This window comes from Sebastes umbrosus, chromosome 13 (genome assembly GCF_015220745.1).
Source record: "Sebastes umbrosus isolate fSebUmb1 chromosome 13, fSebUmb1.pri, whole genome shotgun sequence".
NCBI lineage: Eukaryota > Metazoa > Chordata > Actinopteri > Perciformes > Sebastidae > Sebastes > Sebastes umbrosus.
Window position 1 is genome coordinate 26,619,943 of NC_051281.1, and position 24,283 is coordinate 26,644,225.

General features: G+C 40.9%; 1 protein-coding gene across 5 annotated transcripts in view; it reads left to right on the forward strand.

The window, feature by feature from the left end:
* pde9a (phosphodiesterase 9A) overlaps positions 1 to 23,206 on the forward strand; it is a 34,227-nt gene extending 11,021 nt beyond the window's left edge. For 2 of the 5 annotated variants that reach the window (XM_037790192.1, XM_037790196.1), the window contains exons 4-19: positions 1,568 to 1,611; positions 3,475 to 3,529; positions 5,782 to 5,852; positions 11,470 to 11,554; positions 12,387 to 12,450; positions 13,196 to 13,270; positions 16,230 to 16,316; positions 16,464 to 16,568; positions 17,725 to 17,807; positions 17,917 to 18,073; positions 18,858 to 18,971; positions 20,408 to 20,512; positions 20,782 to 20,910; positions 22,488 to 22,583; positions 22,658 to 22,719; positions 22,807 to 23,206. In XM_037790192.1, coding sequence (XP_037646120.1) covers positions 1,568 to 1,611; positions 3,475 to 3,529; positions 5,782 to 5,852; positions 11,470 to 11,554; positions 12,387 to 12,450; positions 13,196 to 13,270; positions 16,230 to 16,316; positions 16,464 to 16,568; positions 17,725 to 17,807; positions 17,917 to 18,073; positions 18,858 to 18,971; positions 20,408 to 20,512; positions 20,782 to 20,910; positions 22,488 to 22,583; positions 22,658 to 22,705 — 1,318 coding nt within the window. In that variant the 3' untranslated portion in view covers positions 22,706 to 22,719; positions 22,807 to 23,206. Of the gene's footprint in view, positions 1 to 1,567; positions 1,612 to 3,111; positions 3,294 to 3,474; positions 3,530 to 5,781; positions 5,853 to 11,469; positions 11,555 to 12,386; positions 12,451 to 13,003; positions 13,079 to 13,195; positions 13,271 to 16,229; positions 16,317 to 16,463; positions 16,569 to 17,724; positions 17,808 to 17,916; positions 18,074 to 18,857; positions 18,972 to 20,407; positions 20,513 to 20,781; positions 20,911 to 22,487; positions 22,584 to 22,657 lie in introns of those variants that run through there. The other 3 variants (XM_037790195.1, XM_037790197.1, XM_037790193.1) reach the window with 3 other exon arrangements.
* Positions 23,207 to 24,283: the final 1,077 nt, after the last annotated feature.

A 24,283-nucleotide genomic window follows, 5' to 3' on the forward strand; every position in this document is an offset into this window, starting at 1 on the left:
GCTCATGTAACTGCAGACAGAGAGGATCCCTGGCAACGTGTTCATTTCTCATTTCCTGCTAGTGTTTGGCATCTTATGGATGACTGTTTAATTATTCTATAGGGTGTCACCTGTATCTGTGTCAAAAACAGAGCAGGGAACCAGCAATAGAAACTTTTTAATTATTCTCCTGCATGTTTCTAAATGTTCCACACAAGATACAGAATGTGCTAGGGGAAGTCCTGGGAAAATGATGCATGTCTACAAATACCTTTTAAGTTTTGTTTGTTTTTTTTACTAAGAAGATGTGCTTAACTTGAGCTACTGATTTACCTGCAGATCAGCAGAGGCACTAATTTAGACCCACACTGGAAAGTAAGATAATTACAAATATACATTGAAAAAACAATATGTAATATAATAAATAATAGAATTTACAATAAGTAACTCAAAAAGTAATAACTGTGTTAAGACAGAAAGAAATATATAATATAATGTATCATGTCTAACTTTAGTGGATCATAACTAGGGGTGTAAATCACAAGTTTCATCACGATACAATATTATATTGATTCTTTGGACAACAATTTAATATTTGCAGATATCACAAAGTTTGCCAGGATATGATTTTGATTGGTTTCAATTCAGGAGCCTGTGATGGATATGGGACGATATCTTACGCTGTAATCAGTCGCATTTATATCAACTCACATTTCTGAGCTCTTCCTGAAATCTAAATGAACAACAAGCTATTCTTTTTAATAAGAAGAATAAACATAAAGTTGTATATCTTAAAGATGATGATATGTATTGATATTTTCACTTTGCATCGATGATATTTGATTAATAAAATATGTTGTATATGTCAAACATTGTGAATCAGGTCCTTGAGCATACAGTCCTAAAAGAGCACAAAACATATGAGGCTGATGGATCCAGCAGTATGCGAGATTAGCCGTGGACAGACAGACAGACAGATACACACACTCAAACGCATGATCTCCACACATGTTTACACCTGGCAGGGATAATAACATGCAGTAACATATCATAACATTTAGGAAATATGTCCTCATGTTGTCAGTTTCACTTTGGGTTTTATTGTAAGCCTTTAGCTGCTCAGCTAATCTGTTGTCACAGCAGGTGGCTGTTATGCTGATAAAATCAAATTTATCATCTGTTTGAAAACTATTTGCATGTAGGGTTGAGGGTCCATGTTCAATTTATACAATGTAATGTGTGGACCTTAAACATACCACACAATAGCATTCATTTTCAAGTATAAAGTGTGGATGGTGAGGAGTACATTTACAGAGATATCTTCAGAGAGGCTACTGCAGCCCAGCGATATCCAAACTGTCCACTTCAACCAGAACTAAAAGGTGGACTGACCAGCAAACACACTTTAATAGTGTGCGTGTGTCTGTGTGTGTGTTTATACGCCTGTGTGCACGTTTGCTATCTTATCTTAGGGTAAAATCTTAAACCTTTTATTTGACAAACATCATCTGAGTGTTGGTAATCTTCCTTGTAAACAATGTGTGTGTGTGTGTGTTTGTGTGTGTGTGTCTGTCCTGTTGTGTTGAAGGTCACCGTACCGAGTGGTGCCTATGACTGGAGGGGGGCTTGCTGGTGAGTTCCAGGGACCACACACACACACACACACACACACACACACACACACACACACACACACCACATACACGTACATACACCAACATACACCAACATACACACACACTCACCCAGGAAAACATCTATAAAAAGCTCCTGATCTCATAACCACTTCACTTCAATAGTTCTGAGCCATATACATGGTTTTATGGAGACTTAACATCACATCAGTGGTAGAGCTGTAGTGCTGAACTCGGACACTGACCTCCTAAAACTCTGTTCTCGTCTTCACTCACTCATCGCTGCTCCTCACTCTGCTCACAACAACCTGAATCACTTCACACACAATCGCTGACTGGCAGAAACGTTCCCCTCATGTAAAAAGAGCAAAGATAGAGACATAGAGCAAAGATATAGAGACATAGAGCAAAGATATAGAGGCACAGAGCAAAGATATAGAGACATAGAGCAAAGATATAGAGACATACAGCAAAGATATAGAGACATAGAGATGTGAACAGCTGTCATAGCTCATCAGCAGCACGATGATGAAAGAGCACAGGTTTGCTTTACTAATAGTTGAACGTTCAACAGCTCAGTGCCAGTATCACTGTATGAAATGGTTGTCAAAAGAAGACTGCATCAGTATATGTGATGTTTTTTGCTCTGCTGTCACAGCCATCTGAACTCTGAAGTCTTTATTCTGCTCACATGTCAAAATGCCAGTCATTGCAGTTTGACCTGCTCACAACACCTGAAAATCTCTTTTACAGCACACCAACAACAGAGCGGCTTTAACTCTAATAAATAAAACACAACGACGGCCTGCTGTGTAACCCAGTTTGTTTTCCCAGAGACTGCTGTGTACAGTATGGATGTTAATGTATTCAGTGTGTTTGGTTCTGATGGAGATGATGAAAATCTCTGCTCACACACAAGGTGTGAAAGAGATAGAAGCCTGCAGGGAAAGCATCCTCAGACGACCTCAATAAAGCAAGCACACTATTCTCATTCTGTTTCTTTAAATTCTGGGTTAAAAATGGTAATATATAATCTACTCAAGTTACCAAAAATATCCTCAAATACTGAATTTCGGATTAGTTTAGTCAGCATCAACCTACTAGGCTTCATCCCAGAGCCACCTCACATGATGATGAAGCATCCTGTTTTTAACCAGTAATACTCACTAAAGAAGCAGCTTGTTAAAGTGAAATAATTCAGCATGTTGAATGTGTTGTCTGAGAGTGACGATCCGCTCCAGCTGAACCGGCTTAATTAATCACAGAGAGGAATTTTTTAACAACAGGTTGTGCTGACCTCTGACCCTCGCATGAAACATGGAATGTGAGTGACACAACGTACAAACGACTACCGACCGACAATTTCTCGTCCGTCTTTCTGTTTTTTTTTTTTAACGATTTCTCTGCGCTGTGAGTTTATTGGCCCGCGGTGTTGAACTTTGCCCGCCACAGTGGAGCTGTTAGCCAATGGCAGGGCTTTGTTTGTGAGTGTGGGACGAGGAATCACAAGTGTTCTTGTTAACACATGAAGCTGTCAGCTGCTTCCTATCCGACGGTGAGAGCAGCAGAGGGAAGAGGGCACATTTTATTTCTCTTTTTCTCTTCTCACTTTTTCTGGCTTTGCCATCTGTTGCTTCGGCCATCTGACGCTCTCCTGGTCGACTTACATAACCCCTGCATGTATGTACAGTACTTCTAGTTCTTCTATTGTATTTCTAATGAGATATTCTGCCTCAGTGGATTCAAGCTGTTTACCCCAGACTCCTCTACTGTCTGTGTGTGTGGACCAACAGTCTGTTGACAGTGCATGTGGGTGGGTGTGTTTATATGTAACACAGCTCCACGCTCGCTCTCTCCTCAGATAAAGAGGAGCTCTTTCAGAATGTACTGACGCAGGTAGCAGAGCAGTTTTCAAGGTAAGCAGCTGTCTGAGCGTGTTTACACCTTCACTCTTCACTCACTGTGCTGCTGCAAATCTTTCTCACTTTTATTTTTTATGACTATAAGTCATTTCTTTAGCTTCTATTAGTCTCTAACGTTTCCTCCTCTTTTAATCAGGTTACTTATACTTGTGAGTTTTTTCTAGATTCCATTTTTGGTGAAAACCTCATATCTCCAAAACCTAAGACAGACCTAAGAAAAACAGCTTGATCATAATGTACCTTTTGATTTATGCAACAGTTTTTTTTTATGTATTTCATAATCCCAAGAGGCAGGAGGACTGCCTCCACTTATATCCTCTTAGAGTTTCAAGGTTTCCAGCCAGCAGCTGCAACATGTGAATGTTACTGTGTCCTGTGGTGCTCCTGTCTCTTCTAATCAACTCATTCATATCTGCCTCTCGGCTTTGTCTTTGCACTTTTCAGTGATCTTCCCCACTGATCCCAGACATGATTTCACTGCTCCTTCTCTGCTTCAGCTCTCATGTCATGTTTATTCACATTTTTATCCTCCAATCACACCTCATGTACAGGTACAGTTTTACTGATGCATACTGTAGGAGCAGATGTGCACAGGACAGGACAGGACAGCAGTCCACTGGTGCAGCAGGACATAAGCCTGTTGGTGCTAATCGTGTGGTCTGTCTGCAGCATTGGAGTATGAATAGGCAGATATGATATGAAGTGATATAGACTGATAAAATGATTTCTCAGTAGTTAAAGCTACAGTGATGGCACTGTTACAGTAATAACTTAAACCAGTGGATTCCCAATCTGGGGTCTGTGCCCCCCTTAGGGGGGCGCCAAAGATCACAGTGGGTGTGCCAGGATTTGTCTGCTCTGAGGTTGTCAGAATTTGATTTGCTCATGTATAACTAAAATAACACACTTACTGGATAATTTATACAAAGGACTGGATATAAAACTATTTAAAAAGATATATTATTTTGCTACCTAGAAGCAAAATCTAACGAAATATTCAGTTTCAATCAATATTTGTTGGTGTTTAGCCTTTCAAAAACAACATTTTCACTGTGGTAAAAACTTAAACAAAAATTCCATAATAACCTTTCAGCATATTGTAATTCAAGTGTTCTGAGAGAAAACTAGACTTCTGCTCCTCCTCATGGCTCTGTTTTCAGGCTTTAAAAAATCCAGCCTGTGACGGGAGACTTTGGCCAATCACAGGTCATTTCAGAGAGAGAGCGTTCCTATTGGCTGTTCATTCAACGGAGGCAGCTGTCAATCACTCGCGAACTCCGATCAAACGGTCAACACTAGGCAGCGCTGATCAAATATGAATTATTCTGTTACTGTAATGCCTATTTCTCTCCTCAAAGTTTGCTCACAAACCTTCTCATTTTAACAGAATATTGATTCATATTTGATCAGCGCTGCCTAGTTTGACCGTTTGATCGGAGTTTGCTAATTTAAAAACAGGCAGTGTGGGGGACAGCCCAACATGTGGAGGCAGAGCGTTCCAGAGCTTTGGAGCTACAACTGAAAAGTTTCGGTCACCCCTGAGCTTGACCTTTGACCTCGGGACAGTCAGAAGTAACTGCTCAGTGGATCTGAGTGTCCTTGATAAAAGATGTGGTTTTAAAAGGTCTGAGAGATAAGCTGGAGCTTGCCCATTTAATGATTAATATGTTAATAATAAAATCTTAAAATCAATCACGCTGACGAGCTGCCGCATTCTGAACAAGCTGCAGGCGAGACAAAGAGTCTTGGCTAACACCAACGTGAAGGGCATTACATTAATCAAGATGTGTGGTGATAAAAGCATGCAATACCTTTTCAAAATCATTAAAAGATAAAAAGGACTTGAACATCAATAAACAAATGAATTCAGTTTGAGGTAGCCTATAGATTGGAAATCCTGGAACCTCCAAATGTTTTAATATCTATTTCATAAATGACCTAAAATGAATAGTTGATTAATGTTGTTGTTGATTTTCAGCTGAATTCATCTACTAACCGCTGCATTTCTGGTGGATATTACAGCATGTTTACTTTGTAGAGTTTGCAGATATGTTCAATACACAAAAGATACAGTAGAGCAGTGCAGGGATGTATAGAAAGAGCGGTTAATACTATATTAAATGTAAGCTGTAAATATCCACCTGCTGCAGAAAAGTGTGAATATACAAAAAGGTTTATTGTTGTCATAGAGACCGTCTCATATGTCCTTCTTTGTCTCCCTCCCATCTGCTGCCATCTGTCCTCAGGGCGTTCAAGATCAACGAGCTGAAGACCGAGGTCACCAACCGTCTCGCCATGTTGGAGAAGAGAGTGGAGCGTAAGTCTGTTCCCACCACCCCACCGTCACATTTACTGTCACATTGATATGCTCACAAAAAAAATAAGTTTAATAGTTTAAAAAGTTTAATTACAGTCTGAATTTATATTTTTACGTTCTAATCTCAGGGTTACCCTAAGCCTTATAAAGATTAATGGATGGGTTTGATCCATCATCACTTTCACATCCTCAGGAAAAAATGACAGATATATACATTTCTTAACTTCTCGATTTTCAGTCAAGTCATGTCAAAGTCCTCTGATATAATTATATGAAACTTCCCATTCCAGTGATCCTGTTGCTCAGTCAATCACAAGAAAACTGTCTGGCTGAAGTGATGAACAAGTGCTTTATTTCACAGGGAAACTCTTCATACATGTTCCACATGTTTTGAACAAAAATAAATATATTGCACCTGTGGCATAAGGGGGATCCTTCACTTTGACTTTACGTCAAAGAGTCTTCAGCCATGCTAGCAGCTCTGTGCTCTGTGTTACCATTATTACTATCATGTACTAACATTTGCTCATTAGCACTAAACACAAAGTACAGCTGAGGCTGATGGGAATGTCATTAGTTGTGCAGGTAATTGGTCATAAACCAAAGGAAACGGACATGCTGGTATTAGAGGAGAAGTCCGGGGATCACCGGATCATGAATGAAGATCCATCCAGGTCCAGCCAGTAGGCCTAGTGGTTGAGATATTTCAGTCTGGCCCGCCTAAACGACCGAGGAAAGATAAAGATGAATTTCTGTCTGTACAGTGAGTTGTAAGCTTGTCAGTGTTACGTTCATGGAGTTCACTTTAGCTAGCTTTGAATTAGCTCTTTAGAACCACAGAGGCAATAGTATTAAGCAGTGTGCAGTAGTGCCTAGACTGATTAGTATAGAGATAAGAGCATGCCTTCACTTCATGTTGTCTGAACTTCTGTTCCTCCACAGTTTATGGGTCTGTGATTAGATAACTGGAAGCTGCAGCAGGTTATGTGGTCTGCTAACCCACCTCCAGAGGCTGTTGACCTCGTGCTGTTACTATTAGCATCTACTGAACATTGACCACATTTTAAAGGACATCTTCACACTTATACAACATCCACCGTGGGGTCGTGCACCGATGCCCTGTCCTCCTCAGCTGGCCTTTATCAGGCTCCAGGTTTCATGAACTGTATAGAGGAAGTGTTTTCTGCTCCCTGTAGTTTTCACCTGCATGTCCGATGGCATCTTAGCACTTGGTAGATGTGTCAATTATCTCAAGATAAAAGCCAGCTATAAAATGCGATCAATAAAAGAGGTGTTGTGACAGCCAGGCTCGCTGCGCTGTCCTAACATCGTGTTTTTATAATATAGAGTGTTCTCAGCAGGTCAGCTGCTGTAGTGATTACCCACAGGAACATTTAATCAGTGACCGTTTTGCAATCATTACATCCTTCCTAGTAAGGCTATATTAAAGATAAAGGTCAAGTTGAATAAGTGAGTCGTCCATCGAGTCGGTGTCGAGTCAGAGCAGAATAACTTCAAATACAAGTTCACATGTTCACGTCTCTAAAATGTGGCACGTTGCATTCATTGTGGGATTGATAGCAGAAAGTAGTGCACATGCCATGGACATTTCATTTTCTGTCCCATTGTGTACAAACCATAACAGTGTAAATAGGGAGTGATTTCAGACACAGACAGCTATGCTAACTCTTGTTTACCTCACACAACAACACAGAACATATATAAGTTACAAACATCAATATAATCCTCTATCTCAGTATATGACATTTTATATCCCAATATTGATATAAAATACATTGTTATGGTTCCTTTTGCAGATAACATAACCAGACAGGAATGTCTGTTTTTGATTAATCCTGCAGATTAAATGCCTGACAACTCGAGATACTTCATCACAATGATCCAACACATCTAAGTTGATAAATATTGAATTTTGGATCAATAAAAATCCAATATTACAGTAAGTTGGAGCAGTCCTTTTAGTGTTTTACAACACTGCCCACAATGGCTGTAAACACTCAGGAGTATTAAAAGATAGGTTCAGATGTATGTCTATGTTAGCTGGTTGAAAGGTTTCCCTTTAATAGATCAATACTCACATGCCGAGTGATCCCTTCCTTTTGCAAGTGCACTGTCCTTGTTCTATGCAAAAATGTTTTCTAATATTCAGTTGAAGCAAATATGAGGCTTCAGCAGTCAGATGAAGTTTGTCCTGGCTGTGTGTGTGTAGGTTTATTGCCCTCTGACTACTGTTGCTCCTAAAGTAGTGTTATTATCGTATGGATGGCATCTGAGCGAGGCCAACGACCTTACCATGGTTTGCACTCGGTTTGCTCATGTTACTGCGGTCCTGGAAAAGGAGGATTGAGCGGAAGGGTACTCAGTTGGTTGCAATCTGCCACCACACCACTAGATGTCACCAAATCCTACACAGTGTGCCTTTAAAGGGGTAGTTTGGGTGTTTCTCAGTGGGGTTGTACGAGCTAGTTCTCCATAGTCAGTGTATTACTACAGTAGATGGAGTTTGGAGAAACAGGCAGGAGTACCAGCAGGTAGCAAAGAAATGTCCTGCTGTGGACGGGACGGCAGCAAGACGCATTTTAGACACCTAATATCAGTTTAAGTGTACGCTATAGTGTTGAACAGTATACCGATACTAGAAAGGTGCAATACCCTGCCATTAGAAACATTGTAATACCCTATTTTATTGGTACCGGTACTTTAAGAATTACAGTATATTTAAGAATATAGTGTATATAAGAAGTGGACGTAGTCACCGTGACATCACCCATTGGTTTGTGGACTGCAGTTTTGAAGCCTCGAGGATCTGAGGGTGGATCTACGTAAATTGACTAATAGAGGCCGGCAGGATATAGGAATAACTATGGTCAGATTATCATAGTGTTGTCTCCCTTTAATTAGTAATGAACACAGTGAAGACCCCATCAGTGTGTTGGTGATTGTGATGTGACATAACTCCGTTAGTGTTTCCTGTGTGACCTCAGTGTTTGTAGGTGTGTAGTACGGTGTTGCGAGAGGCACCTACACATGTGCATAATTTCCCACGCACAGCTACACTGTAGCTGGCACCCATTTTGGCCGACGTCTCCTTCTGTCTCTGACTACATGTGTTTTGCCACGTGATACGGCTGCAATTTCATAATAGCCCCCCCATGTGCTGACCCTTTCAGTCACCATGACAACATGACCTGAGTTTGCTTTGGTCACCATGGCGATTTCCCCAACACTTTACCGTAGGCAGCTTTCTTGTGAAGCAATGTGGCGGTGAACTGATCAACAGGTGTGGGCTGAGCACAGAACTTCAACTAAAAATGTGAATTTGTATTAAATAGTAAACAGGAAACAAGAAAGAATGAAATGTTTCTAAAAACATTGTCCAATGAAACAAAAGATTATGATGAGTTTTCACATAAAAAATAAACAATTCAATTAAAAGTGCACTGAATTTAGCATATTATATTAGAAGATGTATTTCCAACATTAAATTCACATCAAATTCTACTTCCTGGGGTTGTGGCCAGTTCAATTCAAATCCCTACTTTTGACTTAGGCTGGGATCTTAAACTGGGACTGTCCGGAGAACTGCTCTGCAGGACAGACGTCAGCTGACACCAACTGCCCAAGTTTGATGATCCCACTTTCAGTCGCCACTTTCCCTGACTGCTTCAACTGTAGTAGTAGTTTCAGATCTGACGCACAGCCATTTCACACAAGCATGCCAATTGCCTGGATACCTGGTCGCTATGGCAACACCATGGCGCCCACACAGATCTCCATCCTCTCATGACTTTGGTCGCCATGGTCACCTATTCTAATGGGAGCTGCAGTGTTGTCGGAGGCGACCTTTTCTGATTCAGCAGAAAGAGGTGGATTGATGGAGGATGCAGAGTCACATAAAGAGTTCTGATAGCAGCCGCAGATACAATCAGACAACAGACAGCAATTAATATTAATTCTGGTGGACTTCATATAGTCTACTGCAGGCTCAGTGAGTGGGTTTTACTGATTTCATGTTGTGCAGCTGCAGAATCTGTTTCCCTCTCTCAGTATCCACCTCCTACACCACCAGCCCCCTGCTGCTTTCTCTCAGTCTCTCAACTTATTTACATGAACTTCATGGGGCACTCAGTATGGTTTCAGCATAAAGTTGCCATCATTAATCTGCTGGGGCTTCAGTCCATACTACTGTAGGTTGACATTTTCAAGCCCTCAAAGTGCAGCACAGCAACAAGTGACTGACTGCCTCGGTTAGACTCCCAAATCGGACACGAACACAGACAGCTGTGGACAGCTGCAGACACCACGGATGGAGTGGTTCTGTTTGTATTGTCCGTTTGGAGGACACGTTGTAGCATAGTAACCGCGCGGACAAGAGGTCACAACAAATTGGCGGTACGTGGACGTCCAGACAGAGCCTACGCGTAAGCTTCGGTTAGGATGCTTTCCGCGAGGACGGCCGCACGAACATGAGCTGACGTAGAAACGTGAAGAGGAAACATTTAGACCTTCTATACTCCATGAGGGTTTCTCATCGCGGCAAACGGACATTCTCAATGCTCCTCAAAGTTCAACATTTTGTCCGCCCATCCGCGTCCAAGTAGATCTGAAATCTGCAAAAACTCTTGCGAGACTTGCTGACCTATTCTAACCCTAACTTTTCGAGGTCAATACCTAACCTTAACTATTCAGGGTCAATGCCTAACCTTAACCATCTCGCGAGAGTTTCTCCAACTCGCGGGTTACCTTCTAGACACAACCATAAATCAAGCTTATACACCCTCCGATGATGAAATTTACGTCACACGTACCCTCGCATACTCGCGTTCATGGAAAGTATAACTTTGCCTCACATAACCCCAATCACCAGTAGGACTTTCATACACATATATGGGACTGCCCCAAAACAGCCTTCATTCCTTTTGGAAGATGCAACTTGAATTTTTCTGAGGATCCAGCCTTTCATTGTAAATGACACCTCACAGTTGCTACATAGAATATGGCCGGCTGGGATGTTGGCGGCCAGGAAGCTCATCACCCAAAGTTATATTTTTCTCCACAAACTGACACAAAATCACTGGCTCACTGTCTACTGGAAGTCATCTTTCATCAACCTGATCACCTGCTGGAATAAATGCAGTTCACAGTTGCTATGAAAGAGTTCTAAATACTTCTTTGAGCCATCAGTGTAAAGGACGGACTTATTTGTTATCTTTTACTTTTTTTAATGTCGTATGAAGTGGAGGATATGCAGGGATGGGAGGATAAGTGTGCTTCTTGTTTTGTTGATTGATTGCTTGATTGACCAACAAAATGAATGGACATTGAACGCCAAAAATAAAAATAAATCTTTTGTATGCCAGTGTGAGCCACAGTAGAGACCTGACCATGTTGCTCCGACCCCTCACTCACCAAAAGCCATGTAAGGCCATTTACCCTGTTAATGTAGCTCAATGGCCCACAGATGCTCCGGGAAACTTTATATGTTTGCAGCTACAAATGGTAACAAGAGGTTAATAGTTTGAAAAATGTTAACTTTAGTGGGATTTTAATAAATTACTCTGTCTCTCTGTCTTTCTGTCTGTCTGTCTGTCTGCAGTGGAGGGGATGAAGGTGGTGGAGATTGAGAAATGTCGCAAAGACATCAAGAAGCTCCGTGAGGAGATGGCATCCAGGAACAACAGGTGACAGCAACAACAGAAGCAACTCTCTGCTCGGTATTCACTGAATGTCTCTGGTCTTTAGGGGGATCCATTAGTCCAATCTAACGAACACAGAGGAGAGTTTCTCTAGCTCCTGTCTTATTAACAGACTGATAAACTGTCATGGGACAGCTGATCCTGGTTATTGGAATCATCTGTTTACTATCAACCTTACCTTACTGTAAATGCAAATATGCAGAGCGGTAGGTATTGCATTAGTATCAGTATCAGTATCGATAATAGTGCTGAAACAATTAGTATATTAATGAATGAATCACGTGTCAGAAAATGAATCAACCACTGTTTTGATATTCAATGAGTCATTTAAAGGTAGAGTTGGTAGTGCTGTTCAAATACATTTTCTGTTATATTTGTTGAAATTCTCGTCACATCCCGACAGCAATCAATAACTCAAATATTCTGACAAAAAAAAGAAAAAATCTGCTATCTGTGGCCGTCACCGGGCTGTAATAAACCATTTAGTATTATTATATAGTATTGATTTAGTATTTAGTTGTTCAGTTATTTAATACTTTAGTATTACCCTAAATAGCAGTACATGCAGCCGAAGTATCAGAGTTAGTAGTAATAATATAATAACTAGACTAGTAGTAGAAGAAGTAATTGAGAGAGTAAGGCTGGTGAAGGTTCACTGATAACACGGTCATTTTACTGACTGAGGATCTTATATATATATATATATATTATATATTATTAAATTTAATACATTTAATATTATTATTTTAGAATTAGTAGAATTAGTACTTTTATTTTTATTTCTTCGTAGCTTGAAGCTTTTTTTTTTATTTTCCAGTAACTTCCAGGAGGACAATAATAAGAAGCTTACCCCACGCAGAGACGTGCCCTCCTACCCAAAGGTAAGGTTTCTACCACACACTGTGTGTTGCTGTTAGCCAGGTGAGTCTGCTGATGTCAGGTGTACTAAGAAATACCACCTCCATTGTAGTTCCAGGAATCAAGATAGAACAAATGTTTGTTCTCAAACACGTGGGTCCACGTGTACGTTTAGCTTCGATGTGACGGTTTTATAGATATTGATCAGGTTTGGTCCATGTCTATTCCCAGAAATCAGTCAGTGCAGGTCAATAAGACACTGAGATAATCATCATCTCATCTCGGAGAACACACCAGTGAATCCAAGTTGTATTTTAGAAACACAATCACCTGTTGACAGCTAGTGCTCTCTTCAGTGTGGCTGCTAGTGATATTTGTTGCACATTTTAATGACTGAACATTTTAAACACTTCCTGTCTGTGGTGGGATACAACAGTCCAAATAAAGTAGAATATTGGGGATGTTATTAGGTTATATGCATGAATATTACAGTAGGTGTGCGTAGTGGTGTGTAGAGGTGTGGCCCAGAGCCAGGCGGAAGCAGACAGGGTTAACTGCCAGCTCTGTTGCCTGCAGTACATGCTGTCACAACACACCATTGACGCCCTCAAAAAACCCGCCTTCGACGTCTGGCTGTGGGAAGCCAATGAGGTAAGACTGAGCAACTCGCTGAACCCGTCTCACCTGCAACTCCCCTCTCTCCTCCCCTCTCCTCTCCCTGTCTCCTTGCTGCCCTCTGTGTGTGTGTGTGTGTGTGTGTGTGTGTAGTACCACCTGTCTAAGGAGACAGTAGAAGCTCTTAGATTGCCTACATTCGATGCTTGGCAGTGGGAGCCTAATGAGGTGAGACTCACGCCCTCATGTGATTAATCCAATGATTATTTTTTCATCAAGGACAGGTCAATAACTGTTAATTATTACTGATTCATCATCATTATCAATCAGTAAATATGCTATTTATAATTTCCTAATTGTTCAATAATGTGACGTCATTAATGGTCAAAAGTCTTTTGCTTAAAGTAGAAAAATGTGTTTTTACCTACCTACCATAAACTGACCTTTCTAATAGCACACATTTTGACTTATCAAACACGGGTGCACCTGATAATGTTAGAATAGAGCCCATAATGATTCAACATCACCATAGATTCAGGTGTGTTATGCCAGCAGCAGCTAACGTAGCCTGGAGCCTCTAACCTGCAGCAGAGATGAGCATCGGGCTACAGAGGTCTGATCACATCACTTCTTTCTAACTCTACACCTCCAGTTTTCTTTTACTTTACAAACTTGTAGTCTTCAGACCCAACCGACGCTGACTCAAGTGACATCACTTGAGGACATTAATCAGTCTTCACACTAAAGGCCTCGTACCACTTACAGTATGCAGTAAAACTCCTGTAAACACACTTTGATGATGATGATCCATTCATCCATCTTCTGCCACTTACCCGTGGATGGGTCACGCTGGCGGCAGCCTTAGGCTGACGTTCCTCTCCCCAGCAACGTCTTCTAGCTCCTCTTGGAGGATCCTGAGGCGTTCCCAGGCCTACCCTGGGATCTCCTACCAGTTGAACGTGACTGGAACACCTCCAAAGGAAGGCGCCCATCTCATTCAAATGCCCAAAGCACTGGATGTCTGTGCTACTTCCCCTATCTCTAAGACTGAACTGAACCAAAATGGAAAATGCACCAGAGTTCATGTTTTCTTTTGGTTCAGTTCATTTAGGTTTATGTTTCAGCTGTTAATCGAAGGGTCTCGGGCTGCCTTCAACAAGACTCTGTGTTAAAGCAAAGCAGGATTTTATGACAGTAGATGTGTGTGATTTTAGCTTCAATTCAAAGGCTAAACTACTATTTCGACCATCTGCTGGTCATGGGAGCTGTCAAGGATCAGGGATCTCCTAAACTATCTGTATGAAGTTCAGTCTTGATAATCAGTTATTTGTTAGTGAGCTCTTTGTGACACCAGAGAATATAAATAATCACAACAGATTCGGTGCTGCGTGACCTGCTGTCAGTCACAAGAATTTCCCCATGTGGCTCCGTGTAGTGCTGATGATGACATCATCCAAACTGTTAGTTCCTATTACTTCATGTTTACAGCTCTTGGTTGATTTGTAATAAGCCCGTGTGAACATGAAATCGATCAGATATATAAGACAGCAATGAAATGTTGTTTCACTAAAACGTTAAGGCTACTTACAGCATCTCTACGAATTATAAAACTATTTATAATCTGGATTATTAAAAAGGATGAATTTACCAATGAAATATCAATAAAATGAGAATAAAATATATTTATCTTGTATAAGACATTTTTAGGCGACCGAAATGTTACAATTAAGACCAATACAGGTTGGTGTATATGTGCAGATACTTCATTTAAGGGGCAGCTGTATCTTTGCACCCTTATTAATCATTGAACACAAAATACAAACTCCAGTGTGAAACACGGACTTACAGTTGATGGAATTAGTGTGTTATTGATTTGTCATAACTAATAATAACGGTATAATAAACTAATGACCTTATCATTGTCTTCATTGACATTGATGTGTCATAAATCTTGCCAGTATGTCAACATACACAATGCAAGTGCTCTGGAACTGGAACAAATAACTGGAATGCAAACATTATAAATGATATTTGTTTGACAAGTGAAAATGTGTGCTGTGAAAAAGGTCTCCAGCATAAAGGGAGAGAAAACAGAGTCCATGCTGAAGTCTCTGGACTCATGGTCCGACCAGGACTCTGTGCTACTCAGCTGCAGCAGGGTGATGTTGGGTCAAAGGGTTCAACTAGGTCAAGTGGACATCCAGATTTAGCCGTATTCATGCCGGGCCACTCAGATGCTGTTGTTTGGCAGTAAAAGCCCACTTGATATTTTTGCTTATCCCAAGCCTAATCCTGATTCAGAGAACTATTGTGTTATAGTTGCACCTTTTGTTCCCCCTCACATTTACAAGAACTCACACGTTGAAACTGAACTACAGTATCAAACCTGCATGGTGTAAGATCCACAGGGCCAATACTACCTTTCTTATGAATAAGATTTTATTTTATTTTATTAAATAATTACAACAAAACAAGGTGATTATTCCAAATAAAATTTAAAAAAAAATAAGATTAATAAAAGAAAACAAATACAAACTAATTCACAAAAAATAGTTTTTTAAGATGAAATAAATGGATATTTCATTTTGAAATTCCAGAAACATTTTCACTTTAAAAAAGTGTTTCCTTTTCTCTTTCCTCTTTGTGGAATGAGAAAAGCCTATGAACTGTGGAACTGCATTATTCATGGGTAGCAACATATTTACTGTAGTTTTGTGATTGTTTAAAGACAGCAATAACCCATAATCCAAACCACCAAGCTCCTTTAGCTCAGTGGTTTTCAAAGTGGAGTCCTTGAGTGGGTTCCAGGGGGTCCTCAGCAAAAAGGAGAGTAATTTCCTTTCACTATAACTCCATCCACAAGTAGCACAATGACAGAATGCATGACTATTTTGGTCATGGATTTCACACATTTTCTGTAATAAAACATCTAAAAGCGAAAATCCAATCAGATGTGAAAATGTTTGGGAACCAGTACTTTAGCTTCTATCCATCTTTTGATGTGAAATGTATATTGCTCTGCACAGTATAAACACACACTATGATAAAAGTGATCTGTCCAAATTCAAAAGAAAGAATGTTTTTAAATCATTTTCATCAGTGCTAAATATCAAAAGTCAAAGGACATCATATCTCTATTCCTTACTGTTTACAGACCTGTCACTGATCCGGCCCTTTGTTTTCCCAGATGCTGAGCTGTCTGGAACATATGTACCATGACCTGGGCTTGGTCAAAGACTTCAACATCAACCCTATCACACTCAAGAGATGGCTGGTGAGACCTGGACCCAGTACCACCTGCACATTCAAATAGAAAGCAACCAACAATCTCCCTGTTGAACGGGCCTTTTACCGACCAGAACAATATCTCTAAATACTCAGTGATCTCACACCTCCTGTCTGTCTGTCTCTCTCTGTGTAGCTTTGTATTCATGACAACTACAAGAATAACGCCTTCCACAACTTCCGCCACTGTTTCTGTGTCACCCAGATGATGTACAGCATGATCTGCCTCTGCAGCCTTCAGGTAATCAGCTTCTTACAGACTTGACTGATATGAGACTTGAAGCTTGACTCAATAAAGACTTGACTGCTGTGAGACTTGAAAGCACAGTTTCAGGTTTTTACCTGATATAATAATAATAAAAACTGACAATGACAGACGTTACATGACATTACATGCATATTTGTTCCCAGTTACGTAAAAAGCAGTGAAAGGTCGAGATGTTGTTAATTAAATTACCTTTTGGTGTAATTTTACTCAATTGAAGATTTTATGAAATCAGTCATTTATCCTGTAAGATTCCAATACCTTTAAATAATAAGAAAAACCCCAACCCCAAATCTGTGTGTAAGTCATGGCTCCTTCTGGTCGTTGATATAGTATTCACAACCAACACTGTTCTCTTTGGTAAAAGAAATGAATGTTATAAGTTACTATAAACTAGATATTTTGTTCTTAATATGACTTCTGCTTATGTACTGTGGAAATACAGTTAGGTGATGGTAGTCCCTGCTGGGGTAATACTTAATATTTTCACACTATTTCCATTTCTGCTGACCAGAATGTGTATTAAGTATAATTTGGGGTTTGATTCTCACTGCATCTCTGAACGTTACACGTTGTGTTATAAGTAAAGCCACAAACAAAGATATTCCTGAAGCAGCTTCAGTGCCATGACTGCATACAACCACCTCCAGAATGCACCACTCTATTGTGATACATGCAGTCATGCTGTAGTTGTAACGGGACAGGTGGAGGGAACAAGCTGGGCCGTGAAAAAGAGAGGCGTCAGGGGAGAGAGGATGAGAGGATGAGGAGGAGGATGGGGGTGTGATGAAGGGGATACGCGTGAAAAAAAGAAAGAAAGAAAGAAAAAAGGAAAGGAGGAGCTTCTTCTTCTCCCTTGTTGGGGGTGACTATTCACTGGAGGTTTAATTATCACAGGCCTAATGACTGATTATGAAGCATCTGCACCAGCAATGTGCTAACGAGGTCACACACACACACACACATACATTTTATGAGGCCATTAGGAGGGAGGAAGTTGAGATCACACACATTAGCGCAGGTATGGACATGATCTTTTAGTGAAAGAATTAATTGATGCATTGATAATAATAATGAATGTGCATGTCTGGATTTGTGTGTGTGTGTGTGTGTGTGCGTGTACATTTTTTAGGAGAAGTTCACTCAGGTCGACGTTTTGATTCTCATGACAGCTGCTGTGTGTCACGATCTCGATCACCCCGGATTCAACAACACGTAAGACACAAACGCACTCTCTCTCTCTTTCTGCCATCTCTTCTTACTCTTTGTCCCTGCTTTCTCTGCATGCTTCTCATTCTCTCTCTCTCTCTCTCTTTCTCTCCAGGTACCAGATCAACGCCAGAACAGAGCTGGCAGTTCGCTACAACGACATCTCCCCTCTGGAGAACCACCACTGTGCTGTGGCCTTCCAGATCTTCTCTCAGCCCGACTGCAACATCTTCTCCAACTTTGACCCCGAGGCCTTCAAACAGATACGACAGGTAGGGCTGTGTGTGTGTGTGTATGTGTGTGTGTGTGTGTGTGTGTGTTAACATGCCCGTCTTTACAGGAACAGTGTTGTTCCTTAATGTCATTGTCTTCTGTCTCGATCACCAGGTGATGGTGGTTCACTTTCACACTGTGATGAGTAACGCCAGGCTTTAGCTTCTATCTTCATGTTTTTAACCTGTTTTCACTTCTGAATCAGTTTGACATCCTGATATATCCTTTAAACCTTCTGTCTGCTTCTCTCTGAAATTGCTTTTTCGTTTTTTCCAAAAATTAGCTAGATATTAATGCAGGGAGTGCAGTTAGTGACAGTGCGGGCTCTATGGTAGCTCTGACAGCTTGACGGTGTAGCAGTGGGGGGCGGGGCCTAGCGAAGGGCTAATTACATTACAGAAATGTAAAACTAGGTTTAGAAACAGTGTCACCGTTACAGAGTTTTTCCACCAGAGAGAACTGACAAGCTGATATTTCAACTGTAAATGTCCCACTCAGTATGTATCTTGGTCACAATTCTTTATAAAACAGATCTAAGGGATCCGTATCAAGATTGTTAAATTATTATTGGCCGATATCAATTATCGTTATCAGCATTTATAAACTCCCAAATGTCGTTATCAGCATTGGCCTCAAAACTTTAAAGCTACTTAAAGGAAAGCCGAAGGGGAAGGAGAGTTTGAAAAGACAAGGAAAAGAGTTCTACCTACATAACTCAAACTACATCAACAGAAACTGTCCACGCTGCTCAGGGGGAAAACGTGACTTTGTGCTGTTTCTCAGGGAACCATCACACTTATCCTGGCTACAGACATGGCTCGACACGGCGAGATCCTGGACTCCTTCAAGCAGAAAGTCGACAGTTTTGACTACGCCGACGAGGAGCACGCCACCTGTGTAAGTCTGAGGATGCCTCTCGCACCTGCAGGTCAGTTCAGTTGGTCTGGACTCTGGACTCTGTTTCATTTCATGTCCATTTGACTTATATTAGAAATGAAACCAAGAAGAGTAAACAGGACGTTATTCACATCGACAGGAAACTCATTCATTGGACAGTTCTGGTGATGTCATCCGGACCAAATGAACCGAACTACAGGTGTGAAAGTGACCTGATCCTGTCACTGTTTTTGGGTTGTTTTTTCCTCTTATGTGTAGCAGCAGTTGGAGAAGAGTCTGTGTTTCAGTGTGTGGAAAGTAGCATTAACTCTGCTCTGTATTGAAGTACAATTTCGAGGTTTCCATTTTATGCTCCTTTATATTTTATTATATAAATGTGTTAAAATAAGCTCCACCTCGACCAGTTACAACAATAAAATGTTGCTTACACAATTAGGCATTAATGCTAGTAAAACAATAGTATGTAGTGCAATATAGGGGCACCTCGGTAGCTCACCTGGTAAAGTGGGCACCCCAGGTACCAAGGCAAATCCCGTCCGCCGCCCTTTGCTGCATGTCGTCCCCGCTCTCTCCCCCTTTCATAACTATCACTATCAAATAACGGCAAAAAGGCAAATCTAAATAAAATTAAATAAAGGTGCAATGTGTACAATCTGGCCACCTGCAAACAAATAAGGGTCATCATTTCCCCTCTACTACTGGGTCCATACTATCTACCTAACTACTACTACCTTCAACTTGATTAACACTTCTACTTCTTGGTCCTCTCATGGTGGACTGAGAGCAGACTGAGACACTACAGTGACTCACTATCACCTCTAGAGGTACGGGGCTAGCTGCTTAGCAAGCTCATTTCAGTAGATATCTCTGCAAAACAATCCATAGACGTCTCAACACTATAACCTCGTCTCATTCTCTTGATAATGTTAGTTCATTTTTTTCATGTTTTAAACAAAAGTTCTGGCCAGATGTTACACATTGTGCCTTTAAGTTCATTTTGCCGTTATTATTTTTGTACTTTTACTCGAGTAAAGTTTTGAATGCAGGACACAGTGTGGTATCACTACCTTTAGGTAACTAAAGCTATCTGAGTATTTCTTCCACCACTGCCTGTGTGCCTGTGTGCTGTACTGTCTGTCTGTCTGCTGAAGCTTCTAATAACACTGGTCTTCTGATAAATCTACATATAAAGAATATTAAATAATGAGAATGCTCTTTATACATACTGTACTGTCAAGCACTAAATTCAATATTTGTACACTACAGTATTTCACTTTACTTTAAGTAAATTAGATCATTGTAGCTGCACAAGATAAAAGTAGCATCAAAGCATTTAACCTCAAGAGGTATCCCATCTCATCATACCAGGTTGCCACCTACTGTTAATAACTCTCTATTCATGGTGACCTTTGCCCTCTGACCCTGTACTCTGGCAGCTGAAGATGGTGCTCATCAAGTGCTGTGACATCTCCAACGAGGTGCGGCCCATGGAGGTGGCTGAGCCCTGGGTGGACTGCCTGCTGGAGGAGTACTTCATGCAGGTGGGTCCATCAGAGGTTTAAGACCAAAACTCACAACACCGTAAAGTGATTTTTAGGTTTGCAGGGTCATTTTTTTCTCATTTCTTCAGACTAACTATCTGATGTTTGATATTAAAAGAGAAAAGGCAAGCCGTTCTGAGGATTAAGGAATCATCAGCAGAAAAATGATTTTATTTGTGTAGCATCATGAATGGGCAAAGAGAGTCAGCAGAAGACATTTGTCCCTCCTGTTGTTGATGGTGATCTTTCTGTCTGTCTGTGCTGCTCAGAGCGACAGGGAGAAGGCTGAAGGACTTCCTGTGGCTCCGTTCATGGACAGAGAAAAGGTCACCAAGCCGACGGCTCAGATCGGCTTCATCAAGTTCGTCCTCATCCCCATGTTTGAGACTGTGATGAAGGTGAATACGCAGGACAGTGATGATGAAGGTCATAGGAATAGGGTTGTATTTATGTCTGATGTGAATAAGTTCTTTTAATGATATCTTCAGTGTTAATCAGCTGGTTGATTTAACACTACTCATATACATAACACTACTTATATCGCTGATCAAGTATTTCAACTTTGTTGCTGAGAAGTCTTGTTTTTTTCTTGTCAATTTCGTTCGGCTCTAAATACTACAATACCCATGAGCCTCAGCTGCCATTGCTTGAGGCAACATTTGGGGCAATAGGGGCAAAGCCCCACCTGCTGGCAGCAGGACAAAGTGAGGTTTTTAGTGGTACTGAGTAACTTCTGGATGAATGACATAAAACATCCTCAGCTGCTGCTGTTACTCATCATGATTCTACAGTTTAAGGTCTGTGGCTGATAGAACAGGTTTTTTTAATGTTATTTTTTAGGGGGCTTTTTCAATGCCTTAAATGATAGTGAGAGAGAGAGATAGTTATGGAATGGGGAGAGAGAGAGGGGTTGACATAAGGGGCGAACAATAAGCTGATGGCACAAATGTGATGTTAAGTGGGGTTGACTGCCTGTTGTCACATTGAATGAATGTAATGTGAAGCAACAATGCTCCTTTTCCACAGTGTAGTTCATCTTTTGTACTGACTAGTTCAGTGCCCGTTCAAAACGCGTGCCAATCCCTAACACTTGCTTGGCCCCCCAGAAGTTCTGCTTGCAGCGTTTACAGCTCAACAGTACACTACAAGATGTTTCTGAACACATTTGAGGAGAGAAATAGGCATAAATGTAACAAAATATTGATCCATATTTGATCGGCGCTGCCTAGTTTGACCGTTTGATCAGAGTTTGCGAGTGATTGACAGCTGCCTCCGTTGAATGAACAGCCAATAGGAACAATCTCTCTCTCTGAAATGACCTGTGATTGGCCAAAGTCTTCCGTCATGCGGCTGGCAAACATTGTGTTTTTCTTCTTTCATCTCCCATTACTCATCTGATGACCCTTTGGAGGGGCCCGACCCCCAGGTTGGGAACCACTGGACTAAACTAGCTACCTGTATTATAAAGTAGTATAAACTAGCTCCACCTGGAGCAGCAACAGCAGTGAAATGATGCTCTAACGTTGATGCATCACTATTAACAAACCAATACTGCAGGATGTACTTTTACTTTTAATTCTTTTGCCCAACACTTCTGTACTTTTACTCAAGTAAAGTATCTGAATACTCATTCCACCACTATCAGAAATCACTGTATGGTACTAATACTATATTTACTATATTTACTGTTCATCTGAATTCTGAGTGTGAAACTCATGAACTGCCCTCAAAACTTCCCACAATGGAACAAAAAAACGTGTGTTGTGTTGCATTTTACAGATGTAAAACGAGGTGTAAACATAAATAGTATAGTCAGTAAGTAAAAGAGTAAACTACTACTGAGTGTCTTGTTATAGAGGGAGTAGAGAATGAAACCATCACATAGAAACAAACATGTCACTGCTTAAAATCAACACTTCTATAAACACAGCGAGGATACTGACACTGTGTGTGTGTGTGTGTGTGTGTGTCCTAGCTGTTCCCACAGATTGAGGAGGCGATGGTGCAGCCACTCAGAGAGTCAAGAGACCGATACGAAGAACTCAAACAGATTGATGACGCCATGAATGAGGTTGGTGTGCGGATGCAGTGACTTTGTCCTTGGTGCAGATTGTGACTGATAATAACAAGTGATGTTCCCTTCAGGTGCAGAATAAGAAAAGTGAGAACTTGACCATAGGGAAGAAGAAGTGAGACTTGTTGAAAAGGTTGGAAGAACAGAGCTCGCTGAAGTGTTTGCTGTCGGTGTATAACCAGGTTTCTAACTGGGGACAAATCAAATGTGTCTGTTTCAGCACCAGTGAGCGTGGAGCACGAGTGAAGCAGTGTGACGTAAAGTAAAACTGGAGTTGTCGGACACATTGAAAAAGCTTTCCATCTCTCAGCTTTTGTTGTTGAAGAGCAGAGGACGGTCAGCAGGGTGAGTGATCCGGGACAATCAGGTGGATCTGAGACAGCAGCTCTGAGACAGCGTTACAGACTACGGATGGACTCGAGGACCAGTTGGACAATCCAAAGCCTTATCAGGGAATGTCGACATTTGTACAGCACAGACCACTTCAGTGAACAATATTTAGATACATATCTGCTTTGTTTTTTATTTGAAATGTGTTGTTTTTTACAGATTGTACAGATTTTTAGTGACTTTTGTTCTTTTCCTACAAAAAAAATAAAAGAATTACTTTAATTACAAAATCCTGTCTGGACCGACGGCGGCTCTGCTTATTCATGTTGAACAATATACTTCTTTCATTTCTTATCTGCAACACAGCCTCTTGAAAAATGGTTTCAGACATCCAAACCTTTTCAGTACTCCATACTAATATACTAAGTAAGGGATAATGTACAGCGAGCCAGTCATTGTTGTGAAAGAATCCCCGACAGGGTAATGCTGCACCTCGACGTGAAGCGGAGTGGTCTCTTTCACAACAATGAGCCGCTAGCTGTACATCATCCCGCTTATCACATGCCTACTTACTGAAGAAATCTATATTTTGACACAAAAATGGTCCGCCAGAGTCTGACATCTGAACTGCGCCCATAGCAATGGTCTGTTATACATAGCAACGGTCTGTTACAGAGAAATTACAGACCGCAGAGCGCTGTGATTGACCATTCAGAATAGAGTATTCAACACAGCCGTGTAATAAATTGTATGAAAATGTAATACTAGCACAAGTATGGCCAATTCACAAGGCTGGGTTAACGAAGCAGCAGTCAGCAGCTGCCCTACAGCCTTACATGCTCACTTAGTCTGTGATCATTTCATTAATTGCAGATTTGAATATGCTCAAAGGACGGTGTGTAGTAATGAGCCTATAGAGAACCGTCTCTTTAGCATCTTTCAGCTCATTGTTCCGCTCATAGGACTCTCACGGCTCTCATCAGCCTCGTCTCCAGCAGCCAGCTGTTCACTGAAAAGTTCTGAGGAAGTTCTGAGGAAGCCCTAACCCTAACCCACTTGACACCAGCTGCTCAGCAGCAGCAGACAGCACACACAGTGAGAGACCAGCTGGTGAACAAAGTGGAGCATTTAGCAGATAAAGAGACAGATATGTCCCTCAGAAGCTGGTGGAGCAACTCATATGTATGAGGGGCCGTACAAGACAATTTATTCTTGCACTCACACACACATATATTCTCCTTTCACATACATATATTTTCACTCACACACATATACATTCTCCTTTCACATATATTAACTGGGAAAAAGAAGTTCAAAAACTTGTGTTTGGTGGATTATTTCTCTGTTGTTACAATGCTAATGGTCAT